The 26,914-nt window shown below is 46.2% G+C and overlaps 1 protein-coding gene and 2 non-coding genes across 3 annotated transcripts; 2 read left to right on the top strand and 1 right to left on the bottom strand.

Moving 5' to 3' along the window:
• Positions 1 to 3,128: 3,128 nt before the first annotated feature.
• Positions 3,129 to 5,243, bottom strand: LOC137335900 (zona pellucida sperm-binding protein 4-like; the record flags this gene model as incomplete). Its single annotated transcript, XM_068001418.1, has 5 exons — positions 3,129 to 3,517; positions 3,592 to 3,705; positions 4,497 to 4,569; positions 4,724 to 4,871; positions 5,065 to 5,243. Coding segments are annotated over 5 exons (663 nt in total), but the record flags the coding sequence as incomplete, so codon positions are not given.
• Positions 5,244 to 13,099: 7,856 nt separating this feature from the next.
• On the top strand, positions 13,100 to 13,172 carry trnav-gac (transfer RNA valine (anticodon GAC)). Its single transcript has one exon. It is a non-coding gene; the product is annotated as a tRNA-Val (tRNA).
• A 7,011-nt stretch (positions 13,173 to 20,183) lies between these two features.
• trnag-ccc (transfer RNA glycine (anticodon CCC)) lies at positions 20,184 to 20,254 on the top strand. Its single transcript has one exon. It is a non-coding gene; the product is annotated as a tRNA-Gly (tRNA).
• The last annotated feature ends 6,660 nt before the right edge of the window (positions 20,255 to 26,914 follow it).

Genomic DNA, 26,914 nt, shown 5'->3' with positions numbered 1-26,914 from the left:
AGAAATATATCTATCTCCTTCTTGAATACATCTAATGACTTGGCCTCCACTGCCTGCTGTGGTAGAGAATTCCACAGGTTCACCAGCCTCAGCGAAGAAATTTCTCCACATCTTGGTTCAAAATGACATACCCCCTATCCTGAGACTGTGACCCCTGGTTCTGGACTCCCCAACCAACGGGAACATCCTCCCTGCATCTAGTCTGTCTAGTCCTGTTGGAATTTTATATGTTTCGATGAGATCACCCCTCATTCTTCTAAACGCTAGTGAATACAGGCCTAGTCATACATCATCCTGCCATCCCAGGAATCAGTCTGGGAAACCTTCATTGCACTCCCTCCATGGCAAGGACATCCTTCCTCAGATATGGAGACCAAAACTGCACACAATACTCCAGATGTGGTCTCACCAAGGTCCTGTACAACTGCAGTAAGACATTCCTGCTCCTGTACTCAAATCCTCTTGAAATGAACGCCAACATACCATTCGCCATCATAACTGCTTGCTGCATCTGAATGCTCGCTTTCAGCGACTGGTGTACAAGGACACCCAGGTCTCGTTGCACCTCGCCATTTTCCCAATCTATCACCATTCAGATAATAATCTGCATTTCTGTTTTTACAACCAAAGTGGATAACCTCATTTATCCACGTTATACTGCATCTGCCATGTTCTTGCCCACTCACCCAACTTGTCGAAATCACATTGGACCGCCTCTGCATCCTCCTCACAGCTCACATTCCACCCCAGCTTTGTGTAATCTGCAAACTTGGAAATGTTACATTACGTTCCCTCATCCAAATCATTGATATATATTGTGAACAGCTGGGGCCCCAAGCACTGATCCCTGCGGTACCCCACTGGTCACTGCCTGCCACCCGGGAAAAGACCCATTTATTCCTACTCTTTCCTGTCTGTCTACCAATTCTCAATCTATGGCAGTATATTCCCCCTATCCCATGTGCTTTAATTTTGCACACTAACCTCTTGTGTGGGACCTTATCAAAAGCCTTCTGAAAATCCAAGTACACCACATCCACTGGTTCACCTCTATCTATTCTACAAGTTACCTCCTCAAAAAAGTCCAGTAGATTTGTTAAGCATAATTTCCCTTTCATAAACCTATGCTGACTTTGTCCAATCCCGTTAATGCCTTCCAAGCGTTCTGTTATCGCATCTTTTAAAATAGACTCGAGCATTTTCCCCACGACTGATGTTAAGCTAACTTATCAGTAATTCCCTGTTCTTTCTTCCTCGTTTTTTCAATCATGGGGTTACATTTGCCACCCTCCAATCTGTCGGAACTGTTCGAGTCTGTAGAATTTTGGAAGATGATCACCAATGCATGCACTATTTCCAGGGCCATTTCGTTTAATACTCTGGGATGTAGATTATCAGGCCCTGGGGATTTGTCAGCCTTCAGCCCCATTAATTTCCCGAGCACTTTTTCTTTAAAACTAATCCTGGTTTCCTTCAGTTTCTCCCTCAGTCGACCCTTACTTCCCTAACATTTCTGGAAGGTTGTTTGTGTCCTCCTTTGAAGACAGAACCAAAGTATGTGTTTAATTGTTCTCCCATTTCTTTGTTCCGCATTTGACTGTAAGGGACCGACATTTGTCTTCACTAATCTTTTTCTCTTGACATTTATAGAACCTTTTACAGTCAGTTTTTGTGTTGCCGGCTAGTTTACTCGTACTGTACTTTCCCCCCTCTTAGTCCACCTTTGCTGAGTTCTGAACTGCTCCCAATCCTCAGGCCTGCAGCTTTTCCTGGCAATTTTATATGTCTCCTCTTTGGAACTAATGGCTAATTTCTTTTATAAGCCACGGTTGAGCCACCGTTCCAGTTTTATTTTTGTGCCAGACAGGAATTAATAATTGTTATCATTTCTCCACATGTTCTTTATATATTAGCCATTGCCTATCCACCGTCATCCCTTTTTGTCAAGTTCTCCAATCTATCCGAGCCAACTCACTTTCGTAATTTCCTTCATTTAGATTCAGCACCCTAGTTTCGGATTTAACTACTTCACTCTCCATCTTAATGATGAATTCTATCATGTAATGGTCGCTCTTCCCTAAGGGAGCCCGCATAAGATTGTTAATCAATCCTTTTTCATCGCACAATACCGAATCTCGGATGGCCTATTCGCTAGTTGGTTCCTCAATGTATGAGTGTACATGATTTATTTCTAGACTCCAGGAATTCCTCCCCCACTGTATTATTGCTAATTTGGTTTGACCAAGCTGTATGTAAATTTAAGTCTGATTATGGTTTACCTTTCTTGCCTGTGTCTCTAAATTCCTGTTTAATGCCCTCTCCTACATCTCCACTAATGCTTGGGGCCAATAGATAACCCCGACCAATGTTTTCGGCCCCTTGGTGTTAACATAGATTCCACAACGTGAGTTTCCGAGCCAATATCCTTACTCACTATTGCATTGATTTCCTCCTTTACTAACAACGCTACTCCACCTCCTTTCCATTTTTGCCTGTTCTTCCTAAATATTGAAGACCCCCAGATGTTCAGTTCCCATCCTTGGTCACCCTGCAGCAATATCTCATTAAACTATGTCATACTCGTTAATATCTATCTGCGCTGTAAATTCATCGACCTTATTGCAAATGATCCGCACATTAACACCTTTAGACTGTTCAAGATTGCTAGTCATCTTTGTATTATTTTGCACTATGGACCTATTTGTTTATCACCATGTTTGCTCTGCCTGCCACTATTGCTTCTTCCCGTTCTGTTTCGTTTCTATCATTGTTTCCCTCTCCTCCGTCTTCCTGCTCTGGTTCCCATCCCCCTGCCATTCTAGTTTCAACCTTCCCCAACAGCACTAGCAAACAGCCCCATGAGGACATCGGTCTGGTCCGGTGTTACCCGTCCCATCTTCCGCAGAACCGGTCCCAAAGTCTCAGGAATTTAAATCCCTCCCTCCTACACCATCGCTGTAGCCATGCAATCATCTCGTCTAGTCTCCTGTTCCTGTAGTCGGAGAGACCAGCAGCCAGTGGTCGTGCAAGGAGAGCCCAAAATTCTCCCGGCTTGGCAAACTGGTCAATCGATGCCCTCAGGGAAGAGGCAATTCCAGAGATATGGGCCCAGAACCAACCCACAGGATCAGAGTTAGAGGCAAGGGAACGAGTAATTCCTTCTAGACACCATTTTACGACAAACCCACCACAGCTTTGACCCGGATCTCATTCCGAATTGGGGATGTTGCAATTGTTGGCTGCAGCAAAAACAATTCTCAAAACAGACACCAATTTAACTCACTGCAAAGAGCACAATCCAGCGAGCATTTGGAAGATAACGAAACCAGAATCATCTATAACAGGATTTTATTATCCAACAGACACATCTACAGTTCCATGGAGCTGCACTCGGAGTCCAACCTGCCGCCCTGCTCCATTTTCCACATAGCAACAGTCCCGACCAACAGGGCCACGGAGAGCAGCGCTACCCCAACCGCTAATCCAGGAACACGGAAGGGGGAATCAACAGCAGTATCTGTGGGGAGAATCCAGGGTTAGATGGGCACCAGTTACTCCATCACTAGACACAGGTGGAGCGCCCTGCTTTACCTTTCTCGTCCTGGTGGATCAGAGCAGCCAATCTCGCCTCACCTTCCAGGAAAAGGATGGGTCCATCAGCGGTCACCAATACCCCAGAATGGTCATCGGCGCTTCTTCGCCTCTCTGGGGCGAAGGAGAGAAAGAGATAAGAGTTCATGGTGAATGATTAAATCTTCATCTGTCTGGAAATCCTGAATCAGATGGCCTCATGCAAAACACATCAGGGCCCTGGGTACCGGACAGAGTTTGGAGATCGCAGTTCCGGTTATAATTCCATCCGGTTCTCACCAAACGGATTCTCAGAAGGACGTGCAAACTGAGCAGAGGTCGCAATCGCTGCTGCCATAATGGCCAGTCTGGTCTCCTGGTGAAGGAGGCACTGTTTGATATAAAACTGCGGGTCAAAGTAGTGTGAGACACTCAATTGGCCAGGTGTCCGGCCCCGGGACATCCGTTCGGTTCCACCCTGAATTCCCAGTGTCAGAATGATGATAGTTAGATGCTGGTTTAATGTTCTCCAAGGTCAAGGGTGGACTATTCCGAACCGGATGTGGAACACACCCGTGCCAACAATTGGAGGATTCTGCTCCTCAGGGGTCGGCAAGTAGGGCAGCTCAGCATCCGGGCTAGTAGCAAGGAGCCAAAAATACCTCATTCATCCCAGCTCAAGGATCAGAGCGTCCTTCACAATTACTGACCTGGTGCAAGATGTGCTCAGACCCGCTGCCCTAGATTGCTATTCGAATAGAAACCTGCACCGAATGGAACTGGACAAATTCCCAGAACCGCCAGATTCGGGACAGTCACCCTGTGCCCAGTGTTCAGCCCCTTGCTGAGGGAGCCCCATGTCCAGATGTCCAACACCAAACCCTCCCCATCAGCGATTAGTTTCTATTCAGATCACAGGTACTTACTGGGGCTGCAGGGAGCCGTGCAGTTCTCTCGAGTGGAAGGGTAGCAAACCTCAGCACTGCAGTGGAAATAAACCTGCAAAGGGACAGTGCGGTATGGTCAATCCCACAACTCCCAGTCAGGAGATTAATGCTTCTACAGTCAACCGACCAACAGGGGCCTGCTCAGTTAAGAGCCAGGGAACAAGTGATACCAAGTGACCGGGAAAGAAGCACTGAAGGAAACTCACCTCCCCTGAAAGAGCCCGGCCCGAAACTCGGTCCCAGAAAGCGAACGTGCTGACCACAAAACGATTATGGTGAGTTGGGAACAGCAAATGGGAAGCAGAGTTTACCGGGAGTAGGCGGGTTTTGTAGTTATCACCAGCAAAGGGGCACCTGGAACAGAGACAGAGGGGGAGTCACACGGTTATAGGTTTACATGAAACCAATTATACCAGCGTCTGGAACAAAATATCAACTTCGAAGGAATATTTCCCCAATCACTAACCCGGACTGAAGTAACGATTTCTGTATTAATCCCCGCCCATGTCGCCCCCACCCCAATCCCACACTACCCAAGCTCCCTTACCTCTCCACCAGGAGGTCCCATCGGAGCCCCGAATACGGCTCGGCAGTGGGGGTCGCCCAGCAGTCATTGAGCACCAGCACAAGGGACGGATCGTTCCGGTTCAGAACACGAACCTCCACAAACACGGGGTCCCGGAGCACACTCACGATCGGGTAGTCACTGGCCACGTACCAGCTCCGGTAGCCACCATCTGAAAAGAGAAAAATGAAGGGTGGGCACTATTTGGAGAGAGCCTGAATTTGGACACTACTATCAGCGAGCACTCGTTACCTCTCGCTATTCTCAGCTCCAGAAGCAGGATCCCGGCCTCAGTGGCAGGCAGTGGCGGAGAAAGGGTGTAAACTCTGGGCTTCACCTGCAGATCAGACTCCTGGCTTCCCTTGTAACTGCACTGGACATGGAGCCTGCAAGAGAACGGACATGGCTGGAGAATTCAGCTCCTCAGTCTCCACCCGCTGAATGTGCTCCTATTCTCACCTGAACGGGCTGTCCCGAGTCACCGATCCCAAAGCGCCATCCAAGATCTCAAACTCACCCAACACATCCGTTTCATACAGGATGTTCACCCCGTCCAGCTGCAAGAGACAAAAGACCATCAGTCCCGAACTGAGCCATTGATGTGACTCCCAGCCCGCAATACCTACCCGCTGAGTAGCGCCACATTCAGTGACTGCGAACTGAAAGAGCACAGTGTCTGCAGAGGCCACGGTCGGACTGCACTCAGCTCCGTCTCCATCCTTCAGATGGAGGGTTGTTAGGTTTACAGGAGGCAGCGTCAAATCCTTGGAGATCGCGATCAGGACCCGCCCATCCTTGGTGCAGACTGCAAGAGAGGCAATGAAAGGCGGTTAGTTGCCCCACGGGGTGGGTCAAGGGAAACGTTACCGGGAGGGGGACAAACCCCACCCATGTTTAAATTTCTATCCCACCCCATTATCTGTCTAATGGAAACCAATGGACCAAGTTCAGCTCACCACCGCGCTGCTTGGATTTAAATTGCCCGCATCTCCGAAAGAAATCAAATATCAAATCCAAATGGTCAGTGGCAGCAGGGGCCGGGGCTCATTCACTCTGCCCTTACTCAGTGCGACTCCCAAGTCACCGAACAACAGTAGAATGATTCGAACTGCAGATACTGGGTCAAAGGGCGATTAACTATTGCCCTTTCTGTGTCTGATTAACAGCACCCCCAATCACACCATCAAATCTACTCTGCGGGATTGGAAGCTCAATCCCACCAGCGGTTCCACTCTCCGGACCGGAAAAGTTTGAATCGCCAACTGGCGTTGTAGGACAGGAAGGAAAAAGATGAAACTGTCCAGGGAAAACGCGTGCAGCTTGATGGCGGGTGACCCTGGAAAGTCCTGGCCCAGAATATAGACGGACCAAGAATACACCCACCTGGCAGATTGTTCAGTGAATAGAAGCACGGCGGCGCATCCCGGTTCACCGCATCGAAGCAGCAGCCTCTCTGCACACACTCAATGGCTTCAATTCCCGGAAATCCGCAGTCTTTGCGGTTTTTAGGAGACAACCAACATTTATCGGCGGGGAAAAGAAGAGAGGGCGGCTGAGCTGAACAGATTACAACAAATAAAAAAACAAGAATCCCCAACCCCTCCATTATAACAAGCGAACTCTCCGAACTAATTAATAATGGAAAGCCGACTCCCCCTTTTATAGCAGCGCTGTTTAACCCGCAGTAACGGAATGTCCCAATCAGCCTGAGGCAGAGTCCGTGGCCCACGGGCTCCCGAACATCAACCCGCATTCGCACGGCTCACACGGATGGGCCTGTTTTTAATGGCAGAATAAAGGTGAGACTGGGTCCAACGACAATTTTATTTCTTCATCACAACCAAACTGGAACCAAATCGCATGATTTGTTTTTTTCTTGCTTTTTTAGTCACCTTTATTTTTTAGACCGAACGTCACCGATAATAGTTTATTAAAAATAGGCCCCATCTCCGTGTGACCGGTTGGAATGCGGGTTTTTTAATACTAATTAATAAACAGAGTGAAATCAATATGTTATTGTCCAGATACGGTACGGTAGCAGAGTGGTTGTGACACTGAAATAGTAATCTAGCAGGCCTGGCTGAATCATCTCCAAGTCATAAGTTCAAATCCCGCCACGGCAGCTGAGGAATTTAATTTCAATTAATTAAATAAAATCTGGAATTAAAATACTGGTATCAGTAATGGGTTCCTATGAAACTACCGGATTGTCGTGAAAATACATCTGGTTCACGAATATCCTTCAAAGAAGGAAACCTGCCGTCCTCACCCGGTCTGGCCGAAATGTGACTCCAGGCCCACAGCAATGTGATTGATTCTTAATTGCCCTCTGAAATGGCCGAGCAAGCAACTCAGCTGCATAAAACTCGCTGAAAAAAAGTCATAATAAGAATAAAACCGGACGGACCACTCGGCACGGGACACGACAAAGGTCAAAACAAGCCCAGTTGACCCCACAAAGTCCTCCTCACGAACATCTGGAGACTTGTGCCAAAATTGGGGGAGCTGTCCAACAGACGAGTCAAGCAACAGCCTGACAGAGCCATGCTCACAGAATCATGCTTTTCAGCCAACGTCCCAGACTCTTCCATCATCATCCCTGGGGATGTCCTGTCACACCGGCAGAACAGATCCGACCAGAGGTGGCGGTACAGTGATATACAGTCAGGATGGAGTGGCCCTGGGTGGTCATCAACATTGAATCTGGACCCCATGAAAACTCACGGCAGAAGGTCAAACATGGGCAAGGAAACCTCCTGCTGATTACCAGCCACCGTCCTCCCTCAGCTGATGATATCAGTCTTCCTCCATGTTGAGCACCACTTGGAGGAAGCACTGAGGATAGCAAGGGCACAGAATGTACTCTGGGTGGGAGACTTCAATGTCCACTGCTGACCGTGCTGGTCGAGTCCTGAAGAATTTTGCTGCGAGACTGGGCCTGCATTCGATGTTGAGCGAACCAACACGAGGGATAAACTTACTTGACCTCGTCCTCACCAATCGACCTGTCGCAAATGCATCTGTTCCATGACACCACTGCACAGTACGCATGGAGACGAAGTCCCGTCTTCGCACTGAGGATACCATCCAACGTGTTCTGTGACACTACCATTGTGCTAAATGGGATAGATGCAGAACAGATCGAGCAGCTCAAAACTGGGCATCCATGAGTTGCTGTGGGCGATCAGCAGCAGCACAATCTGTAATCTCATGGATCAGCATATCCCTCACTCTACCATTACAAACAAGCCAGTGGATTAACCCTGGTTCAATGAGGAGTGTAGAAGAGCATGCCAGGAGCAACACCAGACGTCCAAATAATGAGGTGCCAACCTGGTGAAGCTACAACTCAGGACTACATGCATGCTAAACAGCGGAAGCAACATGCTATAGACAGAGCTAAGCGATTCCACAACCAACGGATCAGATCAAAGCTCTGCAATCCTGCCACATCCAGTCGTGAATGGTGGTGGATAATTAAACAAGTCATGGGAGGAGGAGGCCCTGTAAACCTCCCGATCCTCAATGATGGCAGAACCCAGCACGTGAGTGCAAAAGACAAGGCTGAAGCGGTTGCAACCATCTTCGGCCAGAAGTGCCGTGTGGATGATCCATCTGGGCCTCCTTCCGATATCCCCAAAATCACAGAAGCCAATCTTCAGCCAACTCGATTCACTCCACGTAATATCAAGGAACGGCTGGAGTGCACTGGATACAGCAAAGGCGATGGGCCCGGACAACATCCCGGCTGTCGTGCTGAAGTCTTGTGCTCCATAACTAGCCGCCCCTCTCGCCAAGCTGTTCCAGTACAGCTACAAGACTGGCATCTACCCGACAATGTGGAAAATTGCCCAGGTATGTCCTGTCCAAAAAAGCAGGACAAATCCAATCCGGCCAATTACCGCCCCATTAGTCTACTCTCGATCATCAGCAAAGTGTTGGAAGGTGTCGTCGACAATGCTATCAAGCGGCACTTACTCACCAATAAACTGCTCACGGATGATCGTTTGGGTTCCGCCAGGACCACTCAGCTCCAGAACTCATTACAGCCTTGGTCCAAACATGGACAAAAGAGCTGAATTCCAGAGGTGAGGTGAGAGTTACAGACCCTTGATATCAAGGCAGCATTTGACCGAGTGTGGCACCAAGGAACCCTCGTAAAATTGAAGTCAATGGGAATCAGGGGAAAACTCTCGAGTGGCTGGATTTATACCTAGCACAAAGGAAGATGGTAGTGGTTGTTGGAGGCCAATCATCTCAGCCCCAAGGCATTGTTGCAGGAGTTCCTCAGGGCAGTGTCCTCGGCCCAACCATCTTCAGCTGCTTCATCAATGACCTTCCCTCCATCATAAGGACAGAAATGGTGACGTTCGCTGATGATTGCAGTGTTCAGTTCCATTCGCAATCCCTCAAATAATGAAGCAGTCCGAGCCCGCATTCAGCAAGACCTGGACAAGATCCAGGCTTAGGCTGATAAGTGCCAAGTAACATTGGCGCCAAACAAGTGCCAGGCAATGACCATCTCCAACAAGCGAGAATCGAACCACCTCCCCTTGACATTAAACGGCATTGCCATCGCGAATCCCCCATCATCAACATCCTGGGTTCACCATTGATCAGAAACTCAACTGGACCATCCATATAAATAGTGCGGCTGCAAGAGCAGGTCAGAGGCTGAGTATTCTGCGGCGAGCGACTCACCTCCTGACTCCCAAAGCCTTTCCCCATATACAAGGCACAAGTCAGGAGTGTGATGGAATACTGTCCACTGGCCTGCATGAGTGGAGCTCCAACAACACTCAAGAAGCTCGACACGATCCAGGACAAAGCCGCCCGCTTGATTGGCACCCATCCACCACCCTAAACGTTCACTCCCTTCACCACCGACCCACAGTGGCTGCAGTGTGTACAATCTTTGGGATGCACTGCAGCAATTCGCCAAGGCTTCTTCGACAGCACCTCCCAAACCTACGACCTTTTCCACCAAGAATGACAATGGCAGCAGGCACATGGGAACAATACCACCTGCACGTTCCTCTCCAAGTCACACACCATCCCGACCTCGAAATATATCGCCGTTCCTTCATCACTGCTGGGTGAAAATACTGGAACTCCCTACCTAACAGCAGTGTGGGATAACCTTCACCACACGGATTGCAGCGGTTCAAGAACGCGGCTCACCACCACCACTCAAGGGTGATTAGGGATGGGCAATAAATGCTGGCCTCGCCAGCGACGCCCACATCCCATGAACGAATATATATAAAAAAACTTAAATACTGTGGCTACAATAGCAGGTCAGATGCTGGGCATTCTACGGCGAGTGACTCAGCTCATGACTCTCCAAAATCTTTCTACCATCTACAAGGCACAAGTCAGGAGTGTGATGGAATACCCTCCACATGCCTGGACGAATGCATCTTCAACAACAATCAAGAAGCTAGGCACCATCCAGGACAAAGCAGCCCTATTAATTGGCACCCTATCCACCATCTTTAACATTCACTCCCTCCAGCGCACCGTGGCTGCAGTGTGTACCATCTACAAGATGCACTGTAGCAATGCAATTCGCCAAGGCTTCTTCGACAGCACCACCCAAACCCGCGACCTCTACCAGCTAGAAGGACAAGAGCAGCAGGCGCATGGGAACAACACCACCTGCACGATCCCCTCCAAGTCACACACCATGCTCACTTGGCGCTGGGTCAAAATCCTAGAACTACCTGCCTAACTGCACTGTGGGAGAACCTTCACCACACGGACTTCAGCGGTTCATGAAGACGGCTCACCGTCACCTTCTCAAGGCCAATTAGGGATACACAATAAATGCTGGCATTGCCAGCGACGGACACTTCCCATGAAATCATAGATTTCGGACAAATGTTGCAGTACGGAAGGAGGCCATTCGGCTCTATATAACAGCAATCCAGCTCGTCCCACTCCCCCACCGTTTCCCCGTAGCTGTGCAATTCTTTTCCTTTCAAGTAATTATCCAGTTCCCTTTTGAAGGCCATGATTGAATCTGCCTCCACCACCCCCTCGGGCAGTGCATTCCAGGTCCTAACCATTCGCTGTGTAAAGAAGTTTTTCCTCATGTCACCTTTGGTTCTTTTGCCAGTCACCTGAAATCTATGTCCTCTGTTTCTTGACCCTTCTGCCAATGAGAACAGTTTCTCTCCATCTATTCTGTCTAGACCCATCATCATTTTGAATACCTTAATTAATTCTACTCGCAACCGTCTCTGTTCCAAGGAGAACAACGCAACTTCTCCAGTCTATCCAAGTAACTAAAGTCTCTCATCCCTGGAATCATTCCAGTAAATCTTTTCTGCACCCTCTCGAAGGCCTTCACATTTTTCCTAAAGTGCGGTGCACAGAACTGGACACAATACTCCAGTTGTGGCCAAACCAGTGTTTGATAAAGGTTCATCATAACGTCCATGCTTTTTTACTCTATGCCTCTATTTATAAAGCCCAGGATCCCGTATGATTTTTAACGGCTTTCTCAACCTGCTCTGCCACCTTCAAAGATTTGTGCACATAAACCCCCAGAACTCTCTGAACCTGTGCCCCTTTTAGATTTGTGCCCTCTAGTTTATATTGCCTCTCCTCGTTCTTCCTACCGAAATGTATCACTATGCATGTTTCTGCGTTAAATTTCATCTGCCATGTGTCCGCCATGCAGCCAGTCTGTCTATCGCCTCTTGAGGTGTATCACTATCCTTCACAGTGTTCACCGCCATTCCAAATTTTGTGTCATCTGCAAATTTTGAAGTTGTGCCCAATACACCCAAGTCCAAGTCATTAAAATATATCAAGAAAAGCAGTGGTCCCATCACTAACCCCTGGGGAACAACACTGTACACCTCCCTCCAGTCCACAAAACAACCGCTCACCACTACTTTCTGTTTCCTGTCCCTTAGCCAATTCTGTATCCATGTTTCTATTGCCCCCTTTATCCATGGGCCGCAATCTTACTGATAAGCCTACAGTGGGGCACTTTATTAAATGCCTTTTCAAAGTCCACATACACCGTATCAACTGCATTGCCTTCATCTACCCTCTCTGTTGTCTCATCAAAATATTCCATCATGTTAGTTAAACACGGTTTGCCTTTAACTAATCCGTGCCGGCTTTCCCTAATCAATCCACACTCGTCCAAGTGATTGTGAATTCTGTCCCGGATTATCGTTTCTAAAAGTTTCCCCAACACTGAGGTTACCTGACTGGCCTCTTGTTGCTGGGTTCACCCTTGCACTCTTTCTTGAACAAGGGTGTAACATTTGCAATTCTCCGCTCCTCTGCACCACCGCCGTATCTTTGGATATTTGGATGATTATGGCCAGTACCTCTGCAATTTCCCCTCTTACTTTTATCAGCAACCTAAGATGCATCCCATCCGGATCGGGTGACTTATCTACTTTAAGTGCAGATAGCCTTTCAAGTACCTCTTTTTTATCAATGTTTCGCCCATCTGGTATCTCAACTATATCTTCCTATACTGTAACTCTGGCAGCATCTTCATCTTTGGTAAAGACAAATGCAAAGTATTCATTTAGTCCCTGAGCCACCCACTCTGCCTCCATGAATGGATCTCCTTTATGGTCACTAATCAGAGTAGGGCTCTTACGACCCGTTTAATGTTTACATGCCTGTGGAAGACTTTTGGATTCCCTTTTATGTTGGCCTCCAGTCTATTCTTATACTCTCTCTTTCACCCCCTTATTTCCTCTTTCACATCCCCTCTGAACTTTCTATATTCTGCCTGGTGAATGAATATATAAAAAAAAGTTAGGATTTCCGTCAGCCTGAAACAAAAAGTTATTAGTTGATTAATGGCGATTTGAACAACTATTCGTCTTTTTTCAGAGTTTAATGAGTATTGCGAAATTAATACAGTAAACTATTTTGTAGAAGTTAATCCCCTGAACGGGAAAGGGACCCGTCTCACACACTGAGAGCATTTGCAGACGGCAGCTATTATCTGAGGGTTTCCTATAAAATTGTGTGTAACAGCGTTTCTGTAGTGTAGTGGTTATCACATTCGCCTGACACGCGAAAGCTCCTCGGTTCGAAACCGGGCAGAAACATTTTGAAAACGTTACCCACTAAAATTCAATCAGTGTGAAAAAAGCAAGAATTCAGTCTGTGGTTAAATGTGAATAAAATACCACACCTCACAGAACAGGTATATTTACCATTCTCTGTATAGTTCAATACAAACTCAAACACTACACAGAGACAGACAGTGTTTAACACTGACTCACGTTTCCTGCACTGACGGTGCAGAAAGCCCCTCTCAAAGCTGCACATTGCGAATAATTTCAGCTGATTTGTGAGAGATCATTAAAGGCTCCTGAAGTGCAGCTTCGGTTAATAACCACAGTTATAGACAGCATTGCGGCCGCGGCAACAAACATCAGTTTTTCGATGTTTGATATTCCCCAGCTCCCGGATTGATTGAGGCCACGACAGAAACAACATTAAGCCCCTCTTTCGGCCCCGCTCTCTCCAATCACACGTTGCTGGCGGGAAGCTGCAATTCCCGCTACAGACAGCGCATTACTGCCCATCCCTGGGAAACAAGACACCACCGAAGCTTTGACAACACATCGCAGGCATCGTCTGTCCCGGAGCTGTTGCTCCGCAACAAAGGCAGAATTTACCAGCTGTTTCAAAATTTATACCTTGAACACTGGACCCTGATATCACTACCCGCTTTAAATGTTTGATGCTTTAACGAACGAGCTACCCAGGCTCGCTAATCGTTTAGTTCCCATCTTAAATATTCATAAGAGGACTCTGAATTAACCCTCTAAGACGTCGAACAGGGGTGAGGGTCCCTGTTCTAAAATTCTCAGTCACGTGTTGAGGGGTATCCTTGATTTTATTGAACATCATCTAAGAAACATGGACAGTGAACTCGTGAGCTAAAATTCTTCTTGTTTGTGCCAAATGTCTTGTCATTCGTTAGCACCAATTAAAATAACACTTTACCCATTGGCCCAAAAGCTGAACTTGTCCCACACGGGAGTTGGAAAAGGCCTCTCGATCTTTCAGTCTATGAACATCTGTAAGCTGAATAATTTCTCCCGTTACACAGTGACACCAGGTAGCATATTTCCCTTCCAAATTTTCTCCACACGAAACTTCCAACCGATGAATATCCGCTCAACGAAAAGAATAATCGTATGTTTGGTTCCTTCGATTTAAAGATCTCATCCCGGCCCCTTTGCCATATCAGCTGACGCAGAGATCCCCCTCTCCCTCGAAAACAACGAAACTCGCATCTGCTCAAGCAAGACGGAAGGCCACATGGGAACACTAAGAATTAGATGCATCATGGAACATACCAGTTGTACTTTGAACTCCGGTCAAAATGCCCGGAGTGAAATGTTGGATTGTTGAAGGTGAGACTGAAACTCACAACCTGAGCACTTCCAGAGCCCATACTGCTTTCATCAGTACCGAAATAACAGTGTTTCTGACAAACAGCTTGATTTTCGGCCTCTCAATGATCGCTTCGGAATCTTAATCAAAGAGAAGCCGTCAATCAAGAGGCGCTTCGTCAAATATCCGCAATGATCTTTAAAAGCCGTGGAATCTGAACAAAACTCCAAAAGATAAGAACTTTTATTTATATTATTATTAACTGAAGGACATTTTTGCATGGTACTTCATGGAGGATTGAGGCAAAGTGGGACCTGAGACTCAGAAACTCTCTCTGGGCTGTCCGTGACTGAAGAGATGGACGTTATTTCATTTGAAAACTGAGGCCCGGAACTTTCTCGTGGAGAAGTGTGACAGAAGATTGCAGTTGGTTAGTGGCAGTTGCCGGGGAGATCTGGAGGAGAGGGAGAAAAGTCAAAGTCACAGCTGCGACTGCTCAAGTGCTCTGCTTCGCTGTAATATTAAAAAGTAGTGTACAGTACAGGGCAGTGTGCTAGGCCCAACCATCTTCAGCTGCTTCATCAATGACCTTCCCTCCATCATAAAGTCAGAAATGGGGATGTTCGCTGATGATTGCACGGTGTTCAGTTCCATTCGCAACCACTCAGATAAAGAAGCAGTCCGTGCCCGCATGCAGCAAGACCTGGACAACATCCAGGCTTGGGCTGATGAGTGCCAAGTAACATTCGCGCCAGAAAAGTGCCAGGCAATGACTGTCTCCAACAAGAAAGAGTCTCACCATGTCCACTTGACATTCAACGGCATTACCATCGCCGAATCCCCAACCATCAACATCCTTGGGGTCACATTGACCAGAAACGTAACTGGACCAGCCACATAAATACAGTGGCTGCAAGAGCAGGTCAGACGCTGGATATTCTCCTGACTCCCCAAAACATTTCCACCATCTACAAGGCACTAGTGAGGAGTGTGATGGAATACTCTCTACTTGCCTGGATGAGTGCAGCTCCAACAACACTCAAGAAGCTCGACAACACCCAGAACAAAGCAGCCCGCTTGATTGGCACCCCATCCACCACCCTAAACATTCACTCCCTTCACCACCGGCGCACAGTGGTTGCAGTGTGTACCATCCATAGGATGCACTGCAGCAACTCGCCAAGGCTTCTTCGACAGCACCTCCCAAACCCACGATCTCTACCAGCTAGCAGGACAAGGACAGCAGGCAGATGGGAACAATACCACCTGCACGTTCCCCTCCAAGTCGTTGGTTCAAAATCCTGGAACTCACGACCGAACAGCAGTGTGGGAGAACCTTCACCACACGGACTGCATCTGTTCGAGAAGGCGGCTCACCACCATCTTTTCAAGGGCAATTAGTGATAGGCAATAAATGCCAGCCTCGCCAGCGACGCCCACATCCCATGAACGAATAAAAAAACCCTCAACCAAACAAACAGACCTTTTGGATGGGTTCACTAATTGGGAATCGGATTTTACTGCTGTGTTTGGGCACACGGTTCCACACTGCTGAACTCCCAGCCCCTTCCATCAGCACTCGCTTTCTTTCACACACCGACTGGATTTCAACATGTTGCTGTTCCATCTGAAATTCATCAACGGTCTCTCTGCCAAAATATCGAGTGAATCCTAATGCTTGGTATCCTGGCAATTCCCCACGCTCACCATTAGTCTTTGGTCCTTCCAGCATGCTGCATGCAGTGACAAAATCTGTTCTTCCACCGAAGTTTTCTGCTGACTGGATATTTTCAACATTCTCGATTTGGGTGCATGGGCAGGTCATATTGTATGGTCAGACTTTCTTGTCCTCAGAATCCAGGGCTTTGCATTCAAAAAAAGAAAATAAAAGCGCTTTTATTCTGACTCAGCTCAGACGAAAGGTCATCGACCTGAAACATTAACTCTACTTCTATATCTAAAGATTCTGTCTGAAATGCTGACGATTTCCAGCATCGACTGTTATTATTTCAGATTGGCAACATAGCCAGTATTTTCATTTTGAATAAAAGGGCTTTCCAGTTTCTGCTTATGTGACGCGGTGGCCGAGCGGTTAAGTCAATCGATTGTTAATGTATTTTGCACTGCACGCGTGGGTTCGAATCCCATCCTCGTCGGTGTTGTGTTGAAGTCTTGTTCCTCTCATTCACTCCATCCAGAAGGTGTGGCTGTTGGTCCCAAGCTTCTCGAAACGGCAGACGGAGGTTTTTGCGTTGTTTGCTGCAATCAGCAACAGTTCCTTCCACGAAGGTGTTGAGATTGTGAGATCGCGACGTAACAAACGGACAGCGGTGTCCTGGTAAAAAGAGTCGATCTTGTGGTCAACGTCAGAGAAACTAATCGAACATAATTGTGATTTATATCCTGGATCATTCCGTGTCTGTGTCTGTTCAAAAGGGATGTGCTGTAAGTCCCGGATCATTCCGTGTCTGTGTCTGTTTAAAAGGGATGCGCTGTAAGTCCCGGATCATTCAGTGTCTCTGTCTGTTTAAAAGGGATGTGATGTAAGTCCCGGATCATTCCGAGTCTGTGTCTGTTTAAAAGGATTTGCGGTAAGTCCTGGATCATTCCGTGTCTGTGTCTGTTTAAAAGGGATGTGCTGTAAGTCCTGTATCATTCCGTGTCTGTGTCTGTTTAAAAGGGATGTGCTGTCAGTCATGTATCATTCCGTGTCTGTGTCTGTTTAAAACTGATGTGCCGTAAATCCCAGATTATTCCGTGTCTCTGTCTGTTGAAAAGGTATGTGCCGTAAGGCCCAGATTATTCATTTTCTGTGTCTGTTTAAAAAGCTGTGCTGTAAGTCCCGGATCATTCCGTGTGCGTTTCACCCGATTTTCTTGATACCTTTTTTTCCTTCCGAACTGAAATGACGATCCTCTCTCGAGGAGAAGGTTCACCGCCTGCATCGGGCAACTGGTAGGAAAAATAACAAAAACTGATGAGACCATGTTCATTCCGCTGGGCTTCCATTCCAATCTCCGCACTCTATCCCCCATTCATCCCCCCCTCCCCCAGATATTATAATCTGCGATATTCATAAGGGAATGGCGAAGCCGAATATCACGATTATAATTTTCTTGTTTCGTCAACACTGAATAGCATCAATTGTAAAGATTCAGAAGGTAATCATGGAATCCTACAGCACAGAAGGAAGCCATTCGGCCGTCGTACCTGTGCTGGCTCTTTCGAAGACCTTTCCATTTCGACCCACACCCCATATTTTTCCCCATAACCCTGCAAATTAGACCTCTTCAATATGTCCAATTGCCGTTTGAATGATCCTGTGGAATCTGCTTCCACCACCCTTTCAGGAAGTGCGTTCCTGATCTTAACAAACCCTCAGTGTGAAACAATTCTCCTCAATTCCCCTATAGTTCTTTTCCCAATTATTTTAAATCTATGACCCACTTCCCAGAGGAAACAGTTACTCCCTACTTGCTCTTTCAAAACCCCTCATTATTTTGAATATCTCTATTAGGTCTCCCGTTAACCATCTCTGCTGTAAGGAGAACAATCCCACCATCTCCAATCTCTCCATGTAACTGAAGTCCCTCATCATTGGTATCATCCAGGTCAACCTGCTCTGAATCCCCTTCAATGCCTTTTCATCCTTAAGTGTGGTGTCCAGAACTGTACATATCGTCCAGCTGAGGCCTAACCACTGATTTGTAAGGATTAGTATGACTTCCTTTTTTTGTATTCAATGCCCCTATTTACAAAGCAAAGTATCCCTTATGCTTTCTAAACCGCCTTAACAACTTGCCGTGTTTTGTGAATATGCACCTCCAGGTTCCTCTGCTCTTGCATAAATTGTTCCATTTAGATTATACTAACTCTCCATGTTCTTCTTCCAAAAGTGCATCACTTCGCACTGATCTGCATTGAATCTGTCACGTGACTGCCCATTTCACCATTCTGTCTCTGTCCTCCTGAAATCTGCTACTATCATGCTCACTATTTACAACTTTTTCAACTTTTGCAATATCCGCAAACTTCGAAACTGTACTCCCTATTCCCACATCCAAGTCATTTATATATAAAAAGAAAAGCAATAGTCCTGGTACCGACCCCTGGGGGATCCCACTGCATGTTTCCCTCCAGTCAGAAAAACATCCGTTCACCACCACTCTCTGCCTCCTATCCCTTAGCCAATTACGTGCCCGCATTACCACTGGTCCTTTAACCCCACGTGCTTCTAGTTTTCGAATAAATCTGTTACGTATTAATTTCTAAAATGTGACCTGAGAATAGCTGTCACCCCGTTATCTTATTCTTAAGCAATGAGAATACAGATATTAAGGCCGAGTGATAGATCAGGTGCATTCCCATGACCCGGAGGTGACGGGACCTGAGGAGGGGAAGGCCCATCTGGGCCTTCAGATGTTCCGTCTCCGTTTTCCGAAAACGGAGACGGAACATCGCAAAGATCATCCCGTCGAAATACAACATTTGACTGAAGATCCGACAGCCATTTTCCATCCGGACCTAGCCGTTCAAGGAAGCCTGATAAGTCCATCAGGGGAAAACACAGAGAGAGAGAAGAAATGCAGACAGAGGTAGAGAGAAGCACGCAAAGAAAATAATAGCACAAATCTCCACATTCGGTGATTAAGCTGAATTTAAGGTGCAGCTTAAATTAAACCCCATATCGTGAAATCTTATAGGTAAACATTTGGCTGGATTATCTCTTTATCTCTGAGAGAAGTAGTGCCTCGTAATTACAGCTCATATTTATTTGAGCATTTCGCACTATGAGTGTGAGTTGGTTTTGAACGCCCAGGTGAATTTCAAAGTCCATGCCTTGCATAATTCGCTCGTTACCCCACAGGTACCGCGCGGCTGTGAAACAGGCTGCCCAGGAGCTTTGGAGACTGCATATTCAAGACATATGTCCAACGCTACACGTGCAACCTGCAGCTGTGTGTACATTAGCGGTTCAGTGGTGGAACCCTCGTCTGCCGGTGGGAAACCAGGGGTTTGGTTCCAGGCCAATGCAGCATCCTTTACCTTTTCATTCTGCACACATGAGATCGCCTGAATTGTGATAAATTCACGTGCCGGCTTCAATCTGTAAAAATTCTTGAAAGATTATCTTCATTTCGTCTACGTGTGTTTCGTGGACAAACCCTCTGCATTCTCTCCTCTGGTGCTCAAACATGCTCTGCTGGAGATAAGTCAAACCTGCCTTCTGCACCGCTGAAAAGATGTGAGAAACCAATTCGTGACTTTGGATTAAAAATGGGGACACAACGGGGCTCATCCGGTTTGAACCAGTGAAACTCCCTGAGCAAAAATCAGACCCAAAGGCAACGGAGACGTTCAGCGAGGGTAAAATTCCGCTCCCATATACCCGATCCGCCATCCTTTCAGAACGCGATGTCCATCCAATCTCGCTTCTTGTACCATGTACGATGCAGAGCAATATCAGGTTCTGCACCAATTATTTCACATCAACAATATTAGTCTCTCTTTATCAAATTCGTTTTGAATGTACGACTTGTAATATCAAGTAACACTTTACAGAATGAACTGCGCTGAAACGACATTGTCGTCTGTCTCGGTGTCGTCACAATATGCACTCGACCAGAAGTAAACTTTACTCAAATTGCTGCTTTCATTCACGATGAGAGCGAAGAGACGGAAGTGGACATTTGCAGTTAGTCGATGTACCAGCATTGGTGGTTCAGTGGTCGAATTCTCGCCTCCCACGCGAGGGACTCGGGTTCGATTCCCGGCCAATGCAGGATCGTTTTGCATTCTGCACCAATGAGCAACTTGGGAACTGGATTCGGCCATTTCGCCCCTCGAGACTGTTCCGCAATTCAATGAGATAATGGCTGATCTGTGACTGACCTCCAGAAAACCGCCTGAGCATCAGAAACCTTAATTCCTTTGGTTCACAAAAAACTATCAATCTCAGGTTTAAAATTAACAATTAAGCTCGCATCAACAGCTATTTGCGAAAGAGAGCTCCAAACTTCTACCTCCCTTTGCTTGTGGAAGTGTTTCCCAACTTCACTCCTGAAATTGCTGACTCTAATGTTTATGCGATGTCTCCTCGTCCCAGGCACCCAACGAGCAGAAATAGTTTCTCTCTATCTACCCCAACAGTTCCCCTTAATATCTTGAAAACTTCGATGAAATCAGCCCTTAACCTACCAAATTCCAGGGTATACAAACCTCGTTTGTGTAATCTCTCGGCGGAATTTAACCCTTGGAGTCCAGGTATCATTGTGGTAAATCGACACTGCACTCCCTCCACAGCCAATTTATCCTTCCGCAGGTGCGGTGCCCAGAACTGAACACAGTACTACAAGTGTGGTCTAACCAGATATTTGAATAGCTGTAGCATAATGTCTATTCTCTAGTATTCTATTCCTCTAAATATAAAGGCCAGCATTACATTAAACTTTTTGATTATTTTCTGCACCTGTCCATGACATTCTAATGACTATGTAGCTGGACCGCTAAGTCCCTTTGGACCTCCACAGCGTCGAGCATTTCATCATTTAGAAAGTATTCTGAAATATCCTCCTCAGGTCCAAAGTGGATGAACTCACACTGGACTAAATTGAAATCCATTTGTCACAGTTTTGCCCATTCATTTATTATGTTAATGCCTCTCTGTAATATTGTTCATCCATCTGCACTGCCTACAATGCTGCCCATCTTGGTGTTATCGGCTAATTTGGATATGTGGCTTTCTATCCTGTCATCTAATATCAATGAGGCCGCCTGAAGGTAACTTCACATCGAGCTTCAATCTCCTCATCAGCTTGAGACATTTATTTACTTCACATGTGTTTCGCCTTGGAAAGTTCCGCACTCTCACCTCTTGATCTTAAAAATGCTTTACATATAATTCAATTCGACCAACAGCAACACTGAAAAGGTATCAGAAGCCAATTGGTGACTTTTCACAAAAAGCCTTCTAGTTGTCAGGGTCGTCGTGGATTCGAACCCGGGACCATTCGGATCATTAATCAATAAAATCCCCAAAGTGAGAATCATACCCCGAGAAAAACAAACCACTGGCTGTCGCAGAGCCAGTATAAATGTCCGCTGCCTCCCACAGCCGATCAGCCATCTTTCAGACCGTTTCTGTCCATCGCATCTCGTTTTCTATTCTGGTGTACAGCAATATCAACTTGTGCACTTACTATTTTCAGTCACTAATATTAGTCTCCCTTTACCTAATGGTTTTGACTGTACGACCTGTATTATCAAGTAAGACGTTTCAGAATTCGTTGCTCTGAAACTACCTTGCTTGGGAGGATACTGATAGGTGCAGATGAACACAGGGACCTTGAAGTGCATGCCCACAGATCGTTGAAGGTAGATGGACAGGTAGATAAGGTGGTTAAAAGGCATACCGGATACTTTCCTTAATTAGCCGAGGCATAGACTGCAATAGCAGTGAGATTATGCTAGAACTGTACATAACATTAGTTAGGCCACAACTTGAGTACTGCGTGCAGTTGTGGTCATCACATTACAGGAAAGATGTGATTGCACTGGAGACTCGTGACTCCCCGAAACCTTTCTAACATCTACAAGGCATAAGTCAGGAGTGTGATGGAATGCTCTCCAGTTGCCTGGATGTGTGCAACTCCAACAACACTCAGGAGGCTCGACACAACCCAGGAAAAAGCAGCCCACTTGATTGGCACCTCATCCACCACCTTAAACATTCACTCCCTCCACCACCAGCGCACCGTGGCTGCAGTGTGTCCCATCCACAAGATGCACCTCCCAAACCCGCGACCTCTACCACCTGGAAGGACAAGGGCAGAAGGCACATATGAACACCGCAACCTGCACGCCCCCTCCTAGTCACACACCATCGTTACTTGGAAATATATCGCCGTTCCTTCATCGTCACTGGGTCAAAATCCTGGAACTCCCTACATTGCAGCACCGTGGGAGAACCTTCACCACACGGACTGCAGCGGTTCAAGAAGACGGATCACCTCCATCTTCTCAAGGGCAATTAGGATTGGGCAATAATTGCTGGCCTTTCCACCGACGCTGACATCCCATGAATGATTAAAAAAATGTTAGGATTTCCTTCAGTCTGAAACAGAATGTTGCTGGTTGATTAATGGCGATTAGAACGAGTATTCGTCTTTTTTACAGAGTTTAATGAGTTTTGCGAAATTAATACAATAAACTATTTTGTAAAACTTAATTCCCTGAACGGGAATCTGACCCGGCTCTCGCACTGAGAGCATTTGTAGACGGCAGCTATCATCTGAGTTATGCCAATATGCATTTACACAGTGAACTTTTCGTCGTGCAGTAATTATCACGCACGCCGAACACACTCAATAACTCCGGTTCGAAACCGAGCGGAAACATTTTGAAAACGTTATCCACCAACAATTAGTGAATATAAATGAAGCAAGAATTCACTCTGTTGTTAAATATGAAAAAAAACACAACACCTCATGGAACCTCTGTACAGTTCTACACAAACTCAAGCAAACAGAGTTACCGACAGTGTCTCTCCCTCACTCCCGTTTCCTGCCCTAACGGTGCAGAAAGCCCCTCTCAAAGCTGCACATTGCGACAGATTTCAGTTGATTTGTGAGAGATCATTAAAGAATCCTGCAGCTCTGCCTCGGTTAATAACTGCAGTTCTAAACAGCACTGCATCCATCAGTTTTTCGATTTTGATGTTCCCCACCTCCCGGATTGAGTGAAGCCACGACAGCAACAACATTCAGGCCGCCTGTCCGGCCCCGCTCTCTCCAATCACACGTTGCTGGCGGAAAGAAGCGAATGCCGCCGAAGAAAGCGCATTTCTGTCCATCCCTGGGAAACAGGATACCACCGAAGCTTTGACAGCACATCGCAGGCCTCGTCTGTCCCGCAGTTGTTGCTCCGCTGCAAAGACAGAACTTGCCAGCTGTTTCAAAATTTACAGCCTGAACCAGACTTTGAACCTTCAGATCATTATCGGTTTTTAAAGTCCGATGTTCTTCCGATTGAGCGACCCGGACTCGCGATTAGAAAAGTTTCCATTATGCAGATTCCTGCACTATGAATTATCCCTCGTTGACGTCGAACCATGATGAGGATCCCTTTTTGAAAATTCTCAGTGACGTGTTGAGGGGATTCCTTGTTTCTGTTGAACATGATGTAAGAAATGTGGAGAGCGAACTCGTGAGTTTACAATTCTGTTTGTTTGTGCCAAATGTCTTGTCAATCGTTAGCACCAATTAAAATAACACTTTACCCAGTGGCTCAAAAGCGAAACTTGTCCCACACGGGAGTTGGAAATAACCTCTCGACCTTTCAGCGTATTAACATCTGTAAACTGAATAGTTTCACCCGTTACACAGTGACACCAGGCAGCAGATTTCCCTTCCAAATCTTCCTCACACGAAACTTCCAATCGACGAATATCCACTCAACGAAAAGAAGATTTGTGTGTTTGGTTCTTTAGATTTAAGGACCTCGTGTAGACCGCTTTGCTTTATCAGCTGTCGCTAATCGCCCCCTCTTCCCTTATAAACAAGTAAACTCGCACCTGCTATTGCAAGACGGTCGGCCAGAGGAACTCAAGTACCCACAAGTGCCGACATAGGAACACTGAGAAGTAGATACCTTATGGAACATGCCAGTTGCACCTTGAACTCCGGTCAAAATGCTCGGATTGGAAGGTTTGTCTATCCAAGGTGCGACTCGAATTCATAACCTGGGTATTTCTAGAACCCTCTAATTACCGCAGGCTGACCGATTGCACCACAACCTTATACACCCAGAAACGCTACTCACTGTGCTATCTAATTTGATGCTAGCGACAAACGTGGCGATACGGCTTCCTATACCTTCACCTACGTTATTTATACATATAGTCAAAAGCTAATGCCCCAGCACTGATCACATCCTGCCAATTTGAGTACACACCTTATTATTCCGGCTCTCTGTCTCCCACCTTCTAACCAACTCCGAACCCATTTCATTAGGTTGCCTTAAATTCTACGCACTCTCATTGTTGTTCACAGCTTCTTATGTGGTACCTTATCGAATGCATCTGGAAGTGAATATTATATAACACCCAAGGAAACTCCATTATCTACCACGTTAGATACACCTTCAAAAAGTTCAACTAGTTTTGTTAGACTTGACTTACCCTTTACAAATCCATGCTGGCTCTCGCTGATGACTTCATATTTATCCAAGTGTTCAGTCATTATTTCCCTAATAACAGATACTGGTAACTCCCCCACAACAGACTTCAGACTAATGGGTCTTTAATTTCTAACTTTATCTCTCCTACCCATCCTAAATAATGGAGTGAGATTGACAATGTTTCAATCAAAGGAACAATTCCTGAATCAAGAGGCTTTTGAACGATCATGACTAAAACATGTACCATTTCCTCGCCGATTCCTCTTAGTCCCCTGGGATGGTAACCATCAGGTCCTGGAGATTTGTCTATCTTTCGTCTCATTATTATCTCCATTACCATTATTTTACTTATACGAATCCCCTTGATTTATTTTCAGTTTTCCTCGTGTCTCTGGTATGTTAGCTCCATCCATTTCTGTGAAGACCGATGAAAAGTAAATATTTAGCAACTCTGGCATTTCCTGATTTTCAATTACAATATCACCTCCATCTGTCTTTAAGGGGCCCACATTACTCTTAGTCACCCTTCTTTCTCTTAAGATACGTGTAAAAACCTTGATTGTTGTCAATATTTTCCCTCACAAGTTTATCTCTTTTTCCCTTTTTGGACCTCTTACGATTTTTTAGTTTCGGCACCATAATAAACAACACTTCGCTGCAAAGTTTGGGTCAATAGTTGTCCAATGTCAGAGCGAGAATTGTCTGAACCCCTAATTTATTTAATGTAACAAACACAAGCACACATAATCATCCGTGTATCAACGCACTGAGTGACACACAAAGTTGAACAGAGAGAAATGCAGGCGAAATTGGGATGCACAGGTTAACGGACAAGCGAAACAGACAAAGATAAAACGGTCTGAACCCCAAACAAACAGTAACGTGTCACTGATAGATATTAGTGAGAGGAGGTGGGCGAACAATGGTATCAAGTGGCGCTGTGGCTTAGTTGGTTAAAGTATTTGTCTTTTAACAGGCGATTCTGGGTTCAACTCCCAGCAGTGCCTTCCGTAATTTATTGTTTTCACCTAATTTGTGGAATTAAACGACAAAATAAGAGTGTGGAATTTGTATTTGTTCAAGTTTCAGGAGGAAACGGATATCAGAATGACTGATCAAAAACGCCCTTTCATTGTGCAGACAGACCTCTCATAGAATGTGTCTGTAACACGTTAATTTATTTGTTTTTGGGCTCGTTGGAGTTGTGGTATAATTCACGATTTGAGGTTTAAACCCGGAAGTTGTCCTAATTTTGACCGAGACTTGTGATCTTGACCTGCGGTGCAAACTTTTGCAAACAGAAAATAGAAAGTACCCAAATCATTCCGCCTGAATCCCCAGGCCCGGATGAAATATATTCCAGGTTGTTAATAGAAGCAAGAAAGGAAATAACGGATGCTCTGACCATCATTTTCCAATCATCTCTGGTTACAGGTGTGATGCCGGAGGATTGGAGGACTGCTAAAGATGTACCGTTGTTTAAAAAGGGAGAAAGGTGTAGATCGAATAATTACTGGCCAGTCAGCCGAACCTCGGTCAGGCTGAAGGTCTTCCATTAAATCTACACAGTACTTCCTCCACAGCCAATACTGGGAGGAGGGGACTCTTGACTGACAAGCCTCAGCTCCATCAGGAGAGGGAAACTGACCCTCGCTCTCTCTTATTCCTGGGATGTGCTACTTTTGAACAAAAAGGTAAGTGTCTCTATACCTTTAAACTCGCTGTCTCTCTGCACAGGTATTGAAAGTGTATCGTAGGACGGTGTGTGAGTGTCTCTACACCTTTAAACTCGCTGTCTCACTGCACAGGTATTGAAAGTGTATCGTATGACTGTGTGTGAGTGTCTCTATACCTTGAAACTCGCTGTCTCACTGCACATGTATTGAAAGTGTATCGTAGGACGGTGTGTGAGTGTCTCTATACCTTGAAACTCACTGTCTCACTGCACAGGTATTGAAAGTGTATCGTAGGACGGTGTGTGAGTGTCTCTATACCTTGAAACTCGCTGTCTCACTGCACAGGTATTGAAAGTGTGTCGTAGGACGGTGTGAGTGTCTTTATACCTTGAAACTCTCTGTTTCACTGCACAGCATTGACAGTGTATTGTAGGATGTTGTGAATGGGACGAGGGTCAGTGGGGCGAAGTGCAGCCGAATGGGAGCAGCGCCCGTTTGCCGGGTGAGTATTGCACGGTTGTCTTTCTCTCTCCCCTCTTTCTTTCTTTCTTTCTTTCATCGCCTTCTATCCCATCCTTTCTTTCACTCTC

This window comes from Heptranchias perlo, chromosome 20 (assembly GCF_035084215.1).
Source record: "Heptranchias perlo isolate sHepPer1 chromosome 20, sHepPer1.hap1, whole genome shotgun sequence".
Classification (NCBI taxonomy): domain Eukaryota; kingdom Metazoa; phylum Chordata; class Chondrichthyes; order Hexanchiformes; family Hexanchidae; genus Heptranchias; species Heptranchias perlo.
The sequence above is the reverse complement of the archived record's forward strand: the minus strand, read 5'-3'. Positions and strand labels throughout refer to the sequence as shown.